Genomic DNA, 16553 nt, shown 5'->3' on the forward strand with positions numbered 1-16553 from the left:
GGAGAACTTCGTGGACACCTGACCCAGGGCAACTGGTCTTAGGCCCCACGGCTCGCGCGCACGCGCGCGCGCGCACACACACACACACACGGCAGAGAACGTCGTGGACACCCGACCCAGGGCAACTGGTCTTAGGCCCCAGGCCCGGGAGACGCATTCGAACTGGCCGTGCAATGCTGAGGAAGCCAGTCACCTGCTTGGGTCTTGGTTTCCTCATGTGCTAAGAGATGGCTCACATTGCTGAGTCCTGGGAAACAGCAGCTAGAGAAATCAGTCACCTGGAATGGGGGGACGGGAGGGAGACCAGATGTGCCTGGGGAGCTCGGGAGGCAGATCTACCCTAGTAGCCTTCTCAGGGGATGCTAATTACAGCCAAACTGAAGGTTCCTGTCGCCCTCTCTCACAGCGGTGGTGCGAGCCCTTCATCTTTAGGCATGCCGACACACAGGGCTATGGGGACGCAGGGCAGAGATGCTCTCATCATCCCCCGCGGTCAAGACCAGCACAACACAGAGCGCCACGAAGATGCTTCAATGTGAAGATGTGCCGAATTCTCAAGCTTGCAGGAAAAAGAGTTGGAAGTGTTTTTTGAACAGTGGTCAAATATTGTTGCTAAAGGGGAAAAAAAAAAAAGGACACTGCCCTCAGCAGTAAGGATAACTAGAGCCTAATGCAAAAAAAGCAAAGGTAAGATGGAAAGACAGAGAAGGTTATGGTGATAGTTTGCGTCTGGCCAAGATTTCCTGTCACCAAAGGATCTTGTAAGGCATTGACTTCTCAGACCTCTGAAAACTCCTCAAAGAATCTCTTTTTCCCTTAGATAGCCAAAGATGATAGTCTCCTGGTTCCCCTAACCAACATCACATTTGCCCTTAACCTTTCCTTTACTTACAAATTTTAGCTAACTTGCCCAAAACAGGATTGACGTATTAGTTCTCCCCACACCACTGAACAGATCTGACAAAGGACCATCTCTATAAACATTAAACTTTTCAATGGATGAAACTAATAATCCTAACAAAAGCTAAAGACAGACCTATTTCCAGGACCGTGTATATCGTTGGTGCTAATTATCAAACATAAAGGATAATTTACTGTCACAAAAAATGATTACAAAAACCCCTCTTTATAAACGGATGCTCATAAACCTTAAATGAATTTCCAACCAATTTTCAAAACCCTTAGTCATGTTTGTAGACAACATTAATAACCTTCAATAACTTCTGCCCATTTAGCCCTACGCTCTACAAAGAAAAAAAAAAAGAATGCAATAATCGGATTAGTGTGATAGAGGGAGCTGTTCCTGCCATCCAAACCCGAAGCCCTCGAAACACACACACACACACACACACACACACGGCAACTGGTCTTAGGCCCCGGGCCCGGGAGATGCACTCGAACTGGCCGTGCAATGCATCTCCACGGTTTGTACGTAAGGAATGCTCCCAAAGACATTAGTAACTTCACAGACGGAGCTCAACCAATTAAACGGGAGAAAACCAGTGAACTTAGCTAGAGCTTGTAGTTCAAGGGAACATGGCACGGGGGGCAGGAGGGAGGCGCGAAGCAGCAAAACAGTTGGGATGAAACATTTTCATTGGTGACAACAAGAAACAAAAGTTTATGCAAATTCTAAAGATCTACTCAGAGGAAGACCCTCACATTTCAGAACAATTACAGACAAGCCCATTGCATAGTTGTCAGAATGGCCTTGAAGCTGTATGTATACAATTCCAGAACATGTGGTCAATTCAGTGAATACCATCAGTCACACCACTTGTTTGGTCTTCAGTGCACCAAACAACTAAGTGATTGAAATGCTCATCGCTCAACCCATCACTCTGGCATTGCGTCAACAAAGTCTGAGTGAAGGCTATGGAACCTGTGGGTCTATGAACCTACGAAATCAAGCATTTAAAAAGGGTTTTGGACCTTTGGAGGTTTCTTGACTGACATAATGAAAACTTAGTTTGTAAACTCGAGAGATCATGTCATGCCTTTCTGATCAACATGGTAGAATTTTTTTGCGGGGGTGGGGGGGTGTTTCTAAAATAACTGAAAAAACCCCAGGTGATTTCCAACGAATCATTGTCTAGCAGGGACCTCTTTTCTCTGGCTTTTTCATATAGGCCTTGTCAATGTTGAGACAGCACAGTGTCACTTATCCTATTGTCTTTGCTGAAAGTATGAATTCAAGTCTTTGGAAAATATAAAGACAACTTATTTAAAGAGAATGTTTGTTCGTTGTCTCTTACAATAACTCCATGTCTCTATCTTCTCTACTCTAGCCCAGTCTTCTGTGGGGACCAGCTCTGCTCAGGAAGCAGAGCTTACGTGAAGGTTTCAGACAGGTGACCAGCAGCTCACCTATTGTTTTCACCCTCACTGTCTAGCCAGGAATCAATTCAATGCAATTGTGGTTTTTTTTCTTTTTAGAATCTGAAAGCCTGTTGTAGGTTCCATAGACTTCCCCAACAACCCTACAGTGGATTTCTATTTGGGAACTGTGGCAGTAGGTCAGAGACTTAAGGTTTGAGATGTGTCAAGTCTGGCAGAAGGACGTGCTTTGGACTCTCAGGTGATGGTAACCGGACACTGACAACTGGAACCCTTGAGAGGACCAGCTGCTACAGTGTCCAGATTTTGTCCACTAATCCCCAGACCCATCCTGAGAATTTTTATTGAAGACCTCATCCTGGGAAGCCTGGTGATCGATCCCTTCATAAAACGAGCCACCATTGTGCAGGAAAGTCCCCACTGCCCGCCCCTGCCGGGCGTGCCCCACGGCGTCGCTGAACACTTTGTTGATCTGCTCCTCCGAGGGCATCCACCAGTCGGGGTTGGAGGTACAGTGCATCCTAATGAATTCTGTGGGAATACACAACAATAAAAAGAGAGAGAAAAACAGCTGGTTTTTGCAGAAGATGATGGACAGGCTGCTTACACATTTACAAAAGCTCTACAAGAAAAGCTTTATGGGAAATCCAACGTGATGTTATGATGATGTCATTTCTTAGACTCAACTAATTACATGTAAGCCTTCTACTCATGTGCAAAAGTAAAAATCATGTTAAGTGAGGTGATCCTCCTAAGGAACATTTGCTATTGAAATGAAAGGTAAATCTGATTTATAAGATGTACTATACATCACGCTTAGTAAAAGTTATGGCATACATTTCAAACGTACGTCAGTATCTGCTCACATTTTTAGAATGTTCACTATTTCTGGAAACAGCAAATATCATCAGTATGGTATTCTTTAACCAGCTACTAATTTGCAGATTAAGTGCAATAAGAGGACAAAATCTCAATGGCTGAGAAACTGCCTGAATTTTGGTTCAGAAGAGATTTCCATGTTTTTAACACATATTATGGTCATACTTATTTCTCTAATTGGGATATCCACACATGTACTGACAAATATTTCTTAAATGAGATTTCCTCTAAATATTTAATTTCACCAGAAAGCAATTAGCATGCCCGGAAGGGTGAATGTATAAAAAGGAACTAAGACTCCAATGAAACAGACTCAGCCTCCCTTTAGGTTGAGCTCACACGATCCTTTCTTCTGTTTTCTCAGGGCGTCGGGGCACATACATAACTCCTACCTAGCTATTTTAATATGGACACTTGTAAACTGAATTGAGCATTTTGGAAAAAGTTCTAAGTCAACCTCTGTTATTTTTGCACAGCTGACTACAAAATAGTCCAAGGTGACTATTATTTACACACCGTTTTTTCTCCAACAATGCTCCCTTTACAAGACAACAGGTCTGGTCGCAGGACTGGATTTATCTGAAATGACTGCGTGAAATCCCGGCCCTATTTGCCCTTAGGAGAAGCTGATGCTCTTCGAGTATTTGGACCCCAAAAATCTCATGAATTGAACCGTGCCCTTCTCAGCAGGCAGAATCTAGCTTAGCAGAGAAGCAGGGGTATCCCCTTCGATTCTGTGCCTGAGCTGAGAGCCTCGCTAGCCTCACCGGAGTCCCAGCCCCGGCTGCCTCACTCAAGGGAAAGAACAGTGTTCATTCAGCAACTCATCCTGCAAAACTGCCAGAATCAGATGGCTTAGCCTAGGGTGCAGGCCTGGGAAGCACTGAAGGATAACTCCCTATTCCTCTTCTGTCCCCCTCCCATCCCTACAGTAAGTTATCTAACAACTGTTGTAGTTTCCCTCTGTCTAGATCCCCCACTCATATCAACACAAGGAAATAAAGACTAATGGATGAGGACGCTGCGACCCTGGGACCCAGAGAAGGTGCTGCTATGTGACACCTGTCAACTTCCACTCTCTCCTCGGCATCCGCTGCTGAGACAGGACTTTCTCGGATACTGTGGTAGACTATTAAAAGCTCACTCTGTTGCACAGACAGGACACATCTTCACAGGCCCTCTTCCCTCTAGGGTCAAACCACCTGCAGGAGCGGTCAGCCTGGAGTCTGGTTCCATTCCAAACTGTTTTCCATTACTAAGTGTCCAACGGTCTGAGGTTTCCTTGGCTGTTCTAATCTTGCTCACCCAACATGGACGTCCACCCCGGGAGTTACCAGGTCTGAGGCTTTATGAAAGGAATCCCATCTGGGTCACAGGAAGGCCCTAGGAGTTCAGCTTTTGGGACAAGCATAAAAATGTTTGGATCAGCCGCCCCTGACACAGACCATCGCCGTTTTTTGCCTCTGGATTCTCCACCCAAGGGCGGGGGGGGGGGGGGGCGGGGTGCTGTGGCGCCAGGTGAGGCAGGAGCCGGAGGATACAGATGCTGATTAGCCCACCTGGACTGTGTCCATGTCACAGAGGGTCGGGCAACGTTCTCAGGGCAAGGCGCGGGTGCTTTGGGAGGTATGTTAACCTCTCAGTTTCACTCACTTGCTGCTTAAAATGTGAAATGTTGAATAAGAATTTCTGGAAAGGGATACCGTTGTGAGGCCTCTTGTCCTGACTCCCCTTATGGGCCCCAGGGCAACTCCTTGGAGTACAGTGTTCCCAGGAGAGCCCCAAGCACACAAACGCCTCTGTTACTCTTGGTGAGTAACTCTGTCAGCTCTGATGATGAGGAATAAAAGAAACTATGGCTATTTTGCTCAGACAGACCCTGGAAATTCCATCACCCATGTTACTAAGGAATCTTCAGACCGGCTGACGGGGTGCTCTGGCGCACCGTGTCTAGTTGATATGGGCGTTGTCATTCCAGGTGGTTCTCTCAAGTACGGGCCACCTGCACTAGAGTCACCCGGGGTGGTTTTGATGAGCAGCAATGCACGCCCCTCCCACTCCCACTCCCGACCCGCTGAATCAGAAGCTTGGGGTGGGCCCGAGGAATTTCAGCTGCTAATAAAACCTCCATGTGCCTCAGGCACACTCATGTTGCAGACTACTGTGGGCATCCCAGGAGGGGATGCTGGAGTGTCCTTTCTGTACACCAAGGCCTTATCAGTAATAGTGTCTCCTCACTGTGACTTCCTTGCCAGGAAATATTTTGATCCCTGTCCGGAGTAAATTATTAAGTTTTTCCAACCAATAAAATTACTATTGAAACACACAGGTCAATACTTGAGCTTTTTGATGTGAATTTTTCAGGTGTGAACAGTGTTCCTGTTGGCATTAGAATGCTTCTACTTGTCTAAAAGGCTGTGTTTTTATTTGCACCTGCTGAATCAACTGTGTACCTCTTGATTCTTCCTTCTCATCCTCTGCCTGGCCTACCACAGTGTGGATCAGCTGCAAAGTAGTCAGCTGTTAATACTGATGAAATGGTATCATCGAAGCAATATTTTTAATATAGAGACTTTAAAAAAACTAACAGAATAAAGTCTGACTGGGCAACAGATACTTCAGGCACCCCAATATTAAGGAAAATTAACTCTAAATAAATACAAGGAGTTGGGGGCAAGTCCTCTTGAGAAGGTAGCTGGAGGGGGAGAGGGGCACAGGCTGCAAATGGAAACGGGAGATCTGCCTTTCCTAATTTTTAAAAAATTCCACCCCTTCCCTTCCTCTGTGCGTTTCCCCATGCTCCAGTTTTGCTGGAGGTGGCCTTCTGTGACAGCAAAGAAAATCTGAACTTGAAGCGTGAAACATGAGGTGCTATGCGATGCTTATGGGCCATTCCGTGAGAACGCCAAGCAAACGAATTTTTAAAGAACTTCTCGATACCAAGTAGATGGGCCACATGAAGCCTATAGAGGTCTCAGCGGGAAAAACTAAAATACAGTCAGGGCTGGACACTTGCACGGGGGAACCAGAGCCAATGCGGTGAAATGAGATCACAGATGGCGACACTGAGCGGAAGGATGCAGTACCTCGGAGGCATGTTACTTTAACTGGATCCAGAGGGCGTCTTTCAGGACCTGTCTCTCCTGACTGCACTGACCTTTTCCTTTTCCCAAGGCCGCATGAGTACTTAAGCTCATCGGTTGTGAAAACAAATCTGATGAGGTATCGAAGGAGCCGCCTCCCGTCTTTCTTGGAAGAATTTACAGCCTCGTCCCACTGTTTGCTCGTTATGTAGACAGGATAGTTGTTCAGCAGCTGCTTGCTCCCCTGCAAAAGCCAAGTATTTTCTCATTACCTACTTAGCCAGCCCGCTGGCCAGGCAGCCGGCCCGCGAAGGCGATCTCCATTTCAAAGGCAAACATGCTTTTTAACCAAGTGGCTCGGCTGACAATGAACCAGGTATTGAAGAGCACAGGTAATTGCTCGCACTCAGAACGGGCACTTTTCAAATTACATTTGCATTTTCTATAACAAGAGCCAATGAGGTATAATGAACACCTTTGAAAGAGGAGCTATTTATAACTCGCATTTTAACAGGTAGGTTAAAATGTGTCAAGATCCAATGACAGGGAACACTATTTAAATATAACCCGTAACTTTCCCTTTCAATCTATTAAAATATGCAAAAATGACTTTGAAGAGTGTGATCAAACAGGTCTCTTCATCCTCTGGTTGGCGGTTAAGTATTTTTAGAAATGATGCTGGTGGTCTATTTTCGTAAGTTACTACTTGTGTTTAATTCACCTAACACCTGATAGCCATTGCATAACGGTGGAAACGGCATTAAAAAGTGAATTTTAAAAGGGGGGAATGGTGAAACCCCCCCCAAAATCATCATTAATAATAATAATGCCAACCAGGTTTCCTCAAATGATAGCTTCTGCAAATGCCACTATGTCAACTCAAAACTTTTCTTCCTTTTCATCTTCTTAATTTATGTCTGCTATAAAATTCCCAGGCTCAAGAGCTGCAGTGGGACTAATTACAGGAATTTCTGTAACATTTATAAGCCATGTTTAGTCAATTCCACCTACACAACCGTTACTTTAGTTCTGGTTGTCCATAAAATTCTACAGTCCAGGACAAATTAATTAACCCACGATCTCAGTTTTAATGTACTCCTTCCCCAGTAATTAAGGTGTACAAAATAAAGAAGGAAAAACTCATCCAGTTTTACAACTCTGCAAATCTACTACAGGTGATAAATTTGGCACCGTTTGGGGCTGAGAGGGTTGTTCCGAACAGTGCTGCTGCTGAAGCCCTGAGGAGGCAAATGGCCCAGGAGCCAACAGGGAAGAGGCAGCCAGCTTGTGCTCTGAGGCGGCCGTGGGGTCACACCCACGCAAAGTCACCACCACGGTGTTCACACTTCCTTCACCTAGCAGCATGTGACTCAGTTTCCTTCCTAAGGGAGGCAGTTGAGGCACATGGCTTGTGCTTTGAATTTACAACAGCTGGAGTTTGAGCTGGATCTTGGTTCCGGGTCTTATTTGTGTTTCTTGAGCAAGTGACTTCAACTGGTTGGACCGAAGCTTCCGTGTTTATAGAACGGGTGGAACTAAATTATCATGGGTTTAGGATGTCAGTACGTGGGGGCAGAAACCCACCCTTGGCTCTGGTGCTATCACGATCAAAAGGCGGGCAAGAGCCCAGAGGTTCCAAAGGGCCCCTCAGCCCAGGCTGCTGTTGGACGGCAGGAGGGGAGTCAGGGTGCAGGGGTGTGAGGGGGTGGGTGACCGAGTCTGTGGTGGCGCAGATGGAGAAGCGAGGAGGAAGGAAGGAGAATCCAGGGGGTCAGGCGACCAATTCAGTGAGCCAGGCTGTGGGGGACTGAGGAGTCAAGGTGACCCCCAGATGAAAGGGTGATGTCCTTCCCAAAGACAGGAACAGATGGTCACGGCAGGGAGGAGAAGGCAGACAGCAAGGAAGAGAATTCTCCTGCTTCCCATGCACAGGGAAGGACGGGGTTGCGGGGGTTCTCATTCGTTGAGCCCTCCGTCCTCAGGGCAGCCGGTGGGCGGGGGGAGCTAGGGAAGGTGGAATCCAGGGCCGGTTGCCTCAGACCACAAACTGTGTCAAGAGTATTTCTGCAGAAGAACGTTACTAATAACTGTCACCATTTACTGAGCCAGGGACGCACAGCCTGAGGCCAGCCCCAGGCGCCCGGCAGCCCCGGCCTGTTGGCCCCTTCACAGGAGGCGCCGCTGGGTGCACCTGCAGAGCTGGGCTGGGGGGGCGGGCCTGTGACCGGCCACTCGAGTCTACACAGCAGCTCTGTCAATGCAAGGAGAATAATCCCAGCTTGCAGGTTTGTGGTGAGGAAGCCACGCGTCTCCCCACCTGAAGACGAGCCCACGAGGGCGGCGCTTTTCAGTCGGCTTCACTTGATGCTCTGCTCTCAGGGCTGAGAACAGTGTCCGACACACAGTAGGTGCAACAAACATTTGTCCAACGACCACTGCAGTAGACACTCGCGTGGCCGGCACGAAGCACACACTCAATAACGGTGGCTACAGCCAAGAGTTTTTTCTCTTTTTTTTTTTAAACTGCTATGGCCCTGGGACATTTGGAGAGCTTCTGATGAGTATTAATTGGCAAAGTTAAAGAACTTCAAGGAGAGCAACAAAGACAAGGGACCATTAAAAAAGGGGTACTGGGGACAGAGGGCTTCCGCCAATCCTTAATTTAAGACCATCCTCTCAGTTATGGTTCTTGTAAGTCCACCTGTCAGCCTTAGAAAAGGGGACTGAACAGCTGGTTGTTAAACCTTCCATTTAATGTTGTGCAAGTAATTTTTAAGATTTTATTTGAGAGAGAGAGAGAGAGCGTGCACAAGCAGGGGGAGGGGCAGAGGGAGAGGGAGAAGCAGACTCCCCACTGAGCAGGGAGCCCGCCTCGCCTCGGGGCTCGATCCCAGGGCTCCGGGATCATGACCTGAGCTGAAGGCAGACGCTTAACCAAAAGAGCCACCCAGGCGCCCCTAATGTGCAAGTTTTAAAAACAGCTTTCCCTTGGGTGTCTGAGCTCATGGGGCAAGCCAGGATTCCCACAGCAGTTTGGCCAAGGATGTTAAATCCTTTTCCAAGGTCTCACAAGGCAAAAGCAGAGCTGGGAACCTGGTCCCTGAATTCAGAGCTTGCCCCCAAACCAGAGTTGAGTCTGTTTCAAGATAAGAGGTGCCTGAGATGAGGGAGCTCATAGCCCAAGGAAGAAGCTTTCTCAAATCCTTAAAAAGAATCCACTTATACAGAAGAGCTCAATAGCTCTCCACAAAATGAAGCTCTCCCTAAGTGTAGAAATACCGTTTGGAGGTAATTTTCTTCAAGAAAAAGGAAAAGAAAGAAGAAAGTCATTCTCAGCCCCAAACAACTCAAATGCTTCCTGTGTTATGGATAAGATTTACCACACTATTTTAGCATAGTTAATAGAAATAAAAAGTGATCAATAATACTAATGAGAAAATGCCCATGTGCCTGAAATGATAGTAAAAATAGCATAATAATGATGATGATGGGTAATAAAAGTTTAAATATTCCTATCCAGAGGAAATGTAGATATGTCCCCTATTTTTATGTTTTTATAGAATTCTGATTGCATATTCTCTTCAATTAGCCACTAACAGGTTATTAAACTCTGATCTATGAGTCACTTTGAAAAAAACAAAACGAACCACCCTCATTTAATGTATTCACAGACTCACAAACAAATGGAAGACCTATGTATGCATTAATATTTAAGTAACTTCTGAATTACTCTTATTAGGAACAATGTGTTCTGTCAGCAGAGAGAGGATGTGGCAATCGGGGAAAGCTTCTTGGAGGAAGTAGGCCTTTTGGAAGTGCTTTTTTGGTACAATAGAAACGTCAAGGTCAGAAATGTGGACCCTGTTCTAGGGAGCAATGAAAGGATTTTAAACATGTGACATTCCTTTTGGATCTGTAGTTTAGAAAATTAACATTCCAGTGTGGAGAAAAGAGAACAATCCCTTCTAACAGTCCAGGTACAAAGTGTGAGGAAGGAGGTAGGGAGAAGAGAGACTACTCAAGGTGGCTGTAAAACAAGCAGATGTCAGGAACGAGGAAGAGGGAGGAGTCCGTGATGCCTCAGAAATTTCTGCCTGGGGTTGGGAGAGAAAACTGGGGTAGGGCTGGGCATTCAGAGGCCATGGCAGGAGTTCGAGGGTGCAAGGGCATCCCACTGTTGGTCAGGCGGTTGGACAGAGCGGCTGGGAGTTGGGGACTGGTAGCCCAGATCCCGATTTGGGACTTGTTAATCTGCACGTAGCTGGTGTTCAGAGAAAGAACATAACTGGGCAGAGAAGGGCAGTGGACGGCGAGGGAAGGGGATGAAGGGTGGCACTCTGGACAACAGTGGATGCAAAACTCCTTACAGCACAAGAAAAGGACGGGGAAAAGGAGAAGAGTCCTGACACTGAGGCCAAGAGAGAGCATGGAGGAGGAGAGTGGGGTCCTGGGGAGGACAAGGGCCGGAGGAAGGGCCCCCGCACTGCACAGCCGGGGAAGTTACCAGGACCACTCGCAGAGGACTCTGGGAAGCAGTCGAGGTGCAGCCAGATTACGGGGGGTGGAAGAGCAAGTGGAAACTAAGACTGGAGTAACAGACCAGTCTTTCAAGTGTTCAATCCCTAAGAAAAACGAGGTCACTGTTCTGTAAGTGCCTTTGACAACAGGCACTGGGGACACACGTGGGATGAGACCTGTGTCCCACCTTCACGGAGCCAGATGCATCATGGGGCAGAGTGAAGTGCTGACAGAGGCTACACTGGGGGATGGAAAGAGAAAGAGAAGACGATGATGGAGGGACGGAGGGAGCACCAAAGCAGGCCTGCTTTCAGGGTGGGAAGACTGGAGTGTGTCTGACCCAGTAACCCGGTGCACAAGACTAGGAATGACCGATGGCTCGGCGTTCTGGGTGGGGGGCAGTGGAGGTGGAAGGACAGATGTGGGTGGGTGGCATGGCTTCCTGGGTGGGGGCACCAGGTGTGCAGGAAGATAGACATCAGTGCGGCGGAATTCACTGGATTGAGTTCAACTTGGTATTGCTTACTTTTTTGCTGAATTCAAGAGGGAGGGTGGTGGGACCAGGAATGGGGGCTGGAGGAAAAGAGCAGAGATCCCTGAAGTAGCTTCTCCAAACTTCAGGTGAACAGAGTCACCACCTCACCCGGAGGTGAGAGAGCTTCAGTGTGCACCAGACTGATGCCACCTTTTCCATCCTCTGGCCTCTCTTATGTGCAGAAACGTGGAAAGGAGTGTGTTCTCGTATTTCTTCAGCTGCGAGGCATGGGCTCAGGGTGGGAAGAGCAGGTGCGCAGCTGGATCTATGAAATGGTACGCACGAGGATGGAGCCTTGAGATGATTTTAACTAGGCACAGGGAGCGTCGTAGGATGTGTGATGACGAGATGAGAGAGAGGGTCAATGGCCTGCCATCACCAGCACGAACAACTCACCTTGCCAAGTGCAGGAAGCTTAACTATGTGAAAAGAACTCATCTATTGTTATCAATGCAAGACGTTTCTAATCCCAGCAATTGCTTCTTCCACTGGATTTAGGTTCTGAAGTCCATAAGATAAAAGTAACACATATTCAAAACTGAGCCTTGAGAATCTTGTAAGAATGTGCCATGTTTCCACTGACCTACCATTCCCAGCAGAACAGACCATCTCTCCTGCACTTTGGAAGAGACTGTGGTTGCTTCTTATTGAGGTCCACAGGAAGAAATGTTCTGGAGCCCCAGTGTCTGGAAGACATCCATCTAACACAGTGTGGGAGGTGCCTGAGAGCAAGGGGCTTTCTGGAACCCTGGCTCTGCTAGAGAAGGGCAGGTTGGTGCCTCCATTTCAGCCCCTCCCCTGAAAGAGTGCCGCCAGACTGGCCTCCACCATTTGAACTGCTGTTTCTTTGTCTCCCCCTCTCGGTGCACAGCGTTGAATCCTGGTGAGTTTGGGTACGTGCACGCTCTTCCTCCACGGTGTATACACGCACAGGTAATAAGAGCCACAAACCTCAGGGAGTCAAAGCTGTGTCCTGCTAGCCAATGTGCTCGGGGGTATCCGCACACGCTATCAAGAAGCTTCATCTCAAAGAAATTCCGAACGGAACCACATCTACCTTCTTGCTAGAAACCCACCTCGGCTGGCTGGTCGGCGGGCTGAGGGGCCAGGAGCTGATTGTGGTGCCGCAGCACGGTCTTCAGGTAATCTAAGACGGTCTGGCAGGGCACTGTGTGCAAGAGATGACAAGGATTACACATTAGCTATCCCGGGACAAGCAAACGAAAAGCTTTAAGGTTTAAAAAGTTTTGATGTAAACTTCTAAAAAAAAAAAAAAAGACTTATTTTCTAAAGGAAACAGAATCTTCTTTCTTTTGACATCCGCAGTTATTTCAGTTTGTAAATACAGAACAGATGTTAGCTACAGTTTGGGGAGAATTTTTAGGGCTCAGCACAATTCACTGTAAACTTTCAAGTCATACTCACTCTAGGATGAATTTGGGTCAACAATAAGGAGGATCAGTGAACCACTCACAGAAGAGACGTTTTCTTGTTTTCTTTGACTCAAGTTGTAACATTAGCACCCAATGATGCTTTTTAAAATCAAGGTACTGCAAACTAATGTTTCACCAGTTTTAAATCAATAATATAATGCTTGCTTTTAATGACAGATTCATTCCTAAGTTCTGCAGTAAGCAGGAATGCCGTGCAACATAAACCTGCTTCCCAACGTGGATACAGCCGCCCAGAGTTCTTACCGAGCTGGCCCAGTGCAGATTTGGTTACTGTGTCTTCCGTTAACTGTCGCACTAATTTTCTGAGGCTTAATCTCATAGATTCATTGAATAATTACAATAAAACTGAACAGATATTAACCCAACATGGAGCCTTGACAGTTTTGTACCACTGCATAAATAATTCCTTCATCTTAAGATTTGTATTAGACTCCTTTCAGGGGTAGTATTAACTAATTGCTTTTAAAGGTCTTGGTAGCTTAGTTAATAACCTAATTTATAGGAATTATTGCCACTATCTGTCTCAGCTGTGGATTTTCTTAGGCTGTTTTTGTCACATTAAAGACAATAATAAATATTTAACCTAAACCCCAAATTTAAAGTATCACTGCCTACCTTCTGCACTTTTTCTCACTTTTTTTTTTTTTTAAAGAGAGCAAACAGGAGTTACCATCTTTATCCACACTGCTAAAAGCTTTGGATTTTTTAGGTGACATCACATTGTAACATATCAAAATGTACATCAACATCCTTTTGAAGAATATGAATGACAGCAAGTAGAAGTAGCTTTGGAATTTTTCCTTCTTGCCAAAAAAAGTATTTTCTTAAATAACCATCCTTCTGGACCTGCGTCTTACAGTCCTTGAATACGGTCTTCAAATTGGAGAAGCATTTGCTGAACAACCACAAAGTCAATGAAAAGAAGACATAACATGTATCAGTTTGGAGTAGGCCTTTTGTCAAACCAAAGTTCAATAAAACCTGTCAAGTACCTCTAATTTCACCAATCCTTCCCTGGCACATTGCTAGCCCTGATCCTCACAAGGCAGAGGCCTCCAGACCCCCACCCAGCCCAGGGCTGGAGCATGTCCCTGCAATGACAGACTTGGAACGTCACTCCCTACTGGGGCTGTCTGGAGGGTTGCCTAGATTTATACGTGGGAAGCTGTACAATCAAATGAAACACTTTTGGTGAAAAAAGAAAATTAAGTCAGTGTGGAAAGTAGAGATAGTGGTGTCTATTCAAGAGGGAAGAAAGTGGAAGGAAAGGTAGTATCCCGACCCAGAGCTACACCATGCTGCCTTCTGGGAGAAGCACTGGGCACCGAGAAGAAAATCACGGAAAACCTCCTGTTCTCTTGCCCTGCTGTCCTGTCAACCTACGGTTCTGTGGAAGCACTGTGGACTTTCCCAGTGAACACATGCGGCCCTCGGAGACGAGGAGCAAGGGGCCTGTGTTTCCTGCAAGATTCTTGCAGTCCAGGGCAGACACCGCTCCTTTGGCTTTCAAGGGATGAGAGAGTGAGGTCAGGGCTTCCAGCAAAAGAGCAGCGGGATCCTCAAGGAGCTGATTATGCCCCAGATGCATTCACATCTAATTGCCTCCTCATGCACATTCTGAATATTAAGCAAGTCACTCTTGCTGATGGAGAAGCTACCACCTCAGACCCATTGGGCGGGTTGCATTTGTTCATGTATGCATTCTGCAAAAGAAAGGCAGATACACCTAGCAGGTTTAATGACACTATACCTGAGGAGCCAAAAACTGTAAAAACTTCTATTAAAGGGAAGGGAGAACAGAAAGGTACCCCAAATGTCCCTAGTATCTATCCTGATATCAATAATTATAATTTCCGCCCCCTCCCCACCATATAATAGCATTTTAGAATGCATACCAGAGAATCCTGGAAGGAGTAGAGTAACTGGGAGGAAAAAAGCAAGTTAGTAAGATCTTTCGTGTCAATAAAGCCTGAGAGAAATGGTTTACAAATGCTCCACTGGGTATCTAAGACATCTAGACGAATGTACGACTCTTGAAACCAGACTGGCCCCCTAGCCTGGATGGCTTGATGTCGTCATGGTCAGGGTTAAGTTCATTAAATCCGCAGACAGGGTGTTCGACACATTCTCAGACAGTACTAGTAAATATCAATTAGCTGACAAAAAGATGTGGAAATGGGTCCTAAAATAATTCTTGGGTACTTTTTTCTCCTTCGTGTACTTCCCCTGGCACTAGCAACTGTTTGATTCTGGGCAAGTTACTTAACCTCTCTTAGCCTCTGTTATCTCATCTATAAAACAAGGATAATTACCTACTGCATATAGTTACTGTGAAGTAATACCTGTAAAGCTGAAAGCAGCCAGTAAATACTGCCCAATGTAAGCTAGTCTCATTTTACGACTAGGAGCCTAGTGAATTCCTTGGAGGTCACTTAACTGACTTGGTTGTTGCAACTAGTAAGTAAGGTTCTTCCCAGGAAAAAACTGCTCCAATTCCGTGTTTTTCCCACATTAAGGATGCCTGGGTCTTGAGTACCTAATTTTCACTGCAGATCATTACATTAACATCTTGATCAGTTCCTCTAGCATTAATTATTCTACTTTGCTGTATCATTGTTTTTAAAGACTCACAAAATACAACACCTACGATTTTAGAGGGAGACGGAAATTATTTACTGCCCCGATGACCATGCCATCTGTGCACCTGTCTCATCTTTAAGGGTCCTTTTCACGCTGTGTCTGTAAAGTCTAAGCTCCTGACTGTAAATACGTGGAGACAAACGATAAGCTTCCAGTGGGGCTCAGCCTTATGGAAGCACGGTTATGCTTCTGATTAGGACACTGTCCTGTCTCCGTGTAATTTCACTGACAAGTGGAGATGCCACAGCATGCCTGACACTGGGCTCGGATTTGGGACACACATGTGACGTTGGCTTCATCTCTGTCCTCAAGGAGCTTCCATGGCTACATGGCCTGCCTCTCCTCCTATCAGGACACCCGGGAGAGATGGAAAGAGTACAAACAAATACATACATAAAAACCTCCCGATACTGACTTTCACAGAAGTATGCATGATGTACAATGGGAAGTGGTGAATTCTGCCCGGGAACTGGGGGAAGAGTTTGTTACAGAGGCGGGTGTCTCCTGAACTGGGTCTTGAAGGATGAGTAGGAGTTTTTCAAGTCGGGAGAAGGAGAATATGTTCTTGAATGGGGAGGAAGAGCAGGAGTAAGGGAAGATCAGAAGCCAGTGTCAGGCTGCTCAGGAATCACCAACTGTCCACTGGGGTTGGAACACTTGGTATATGGTGGGAACCGGGAGTCGAGTCTCCAAAAGCGGACAGGAAAAGATTGAGGTAGCGCAGGACCCCATGTGTCATAATGAGTGCTGGAACTTACAGACCATGTGAATGAAGCCTTTAGAGGTTTGTCAGCAGCAGATGGTCTGTGGCTTTTCAGCGGGGAGAAGCTGGAATCTGGGAGGAGGTGAGTGGCTATGCAAACGTCCATGCTGAGATAGGCCCGGATGAAAACAGTGGGGAGAGGAGGAACCCAAAGTGACGGGCATCTGAGAGGTGGAGTCCAGAAGGAGGCTGACATGACGTTAAGCGTTACGGCTGGATCTGAGGTTGCTAACCTGGGTATGTGACTGCGTTCTGACCTCTTTACACAGTAAGACTACTACTTATCATCTAAGAAAACCACTTGAGATTTCTGTATTACTGGGCGCAGGACAGTTTCCCTCTCT

General features: G+C 46.5%; 1 protein-coding gene across 2 annotated transcripts in view; it reads right to left on the reverse strand.

Annotated features, from left to right (window-relative positions):
* Window positions 1-6: 6 nt before the first annotated feature.
* Window positions 7-16553, reverse strand: part of BEND4 (BEN domain containing 4) — a 31426-nt gene continuing 14879 nt past the window's right edge. The window contains exons 3-5 of one of the 2 annotated variants that reach the window (XM_032400270.1): window positions 12429-12520; window positions 6303-6543; window positions 7-2868 (exon numbers count right to left, since the gene is read on the reverse strand). In XM_032400270.1, the coding sequence (XP_032256161.1) occupies window positions 2651-2868; window positions 6303-6543; window positions 12429-12520 (551 nt within the window). In that variant the 3' untranslated portion in view covers window positions 7-2650. The remainder of the gene's footprint in view (window positions 2869-6302; window positions 6544-12428; window positions 12521-16553) is intronic. The other variant, XM_032400271.1, reaches the window with a different exon arrangement.

The sequence above is a fragment of the Phoca vitulina genome, unplaced genomic scaffold (genome assembly GCF_004348235.1).
Source record: "Phoca vitulina isolate PV1807 unplaced genomic scaffold, GSC_HSeal_1.0 scaffold3, whole genome shotgun sequence".
NCBI classification, from domain to species: Eukaryota; Metazoa; Chordata; class Mammalia; order Carnivora; family Phocidae; genus Phoca; species Phoca vitulina.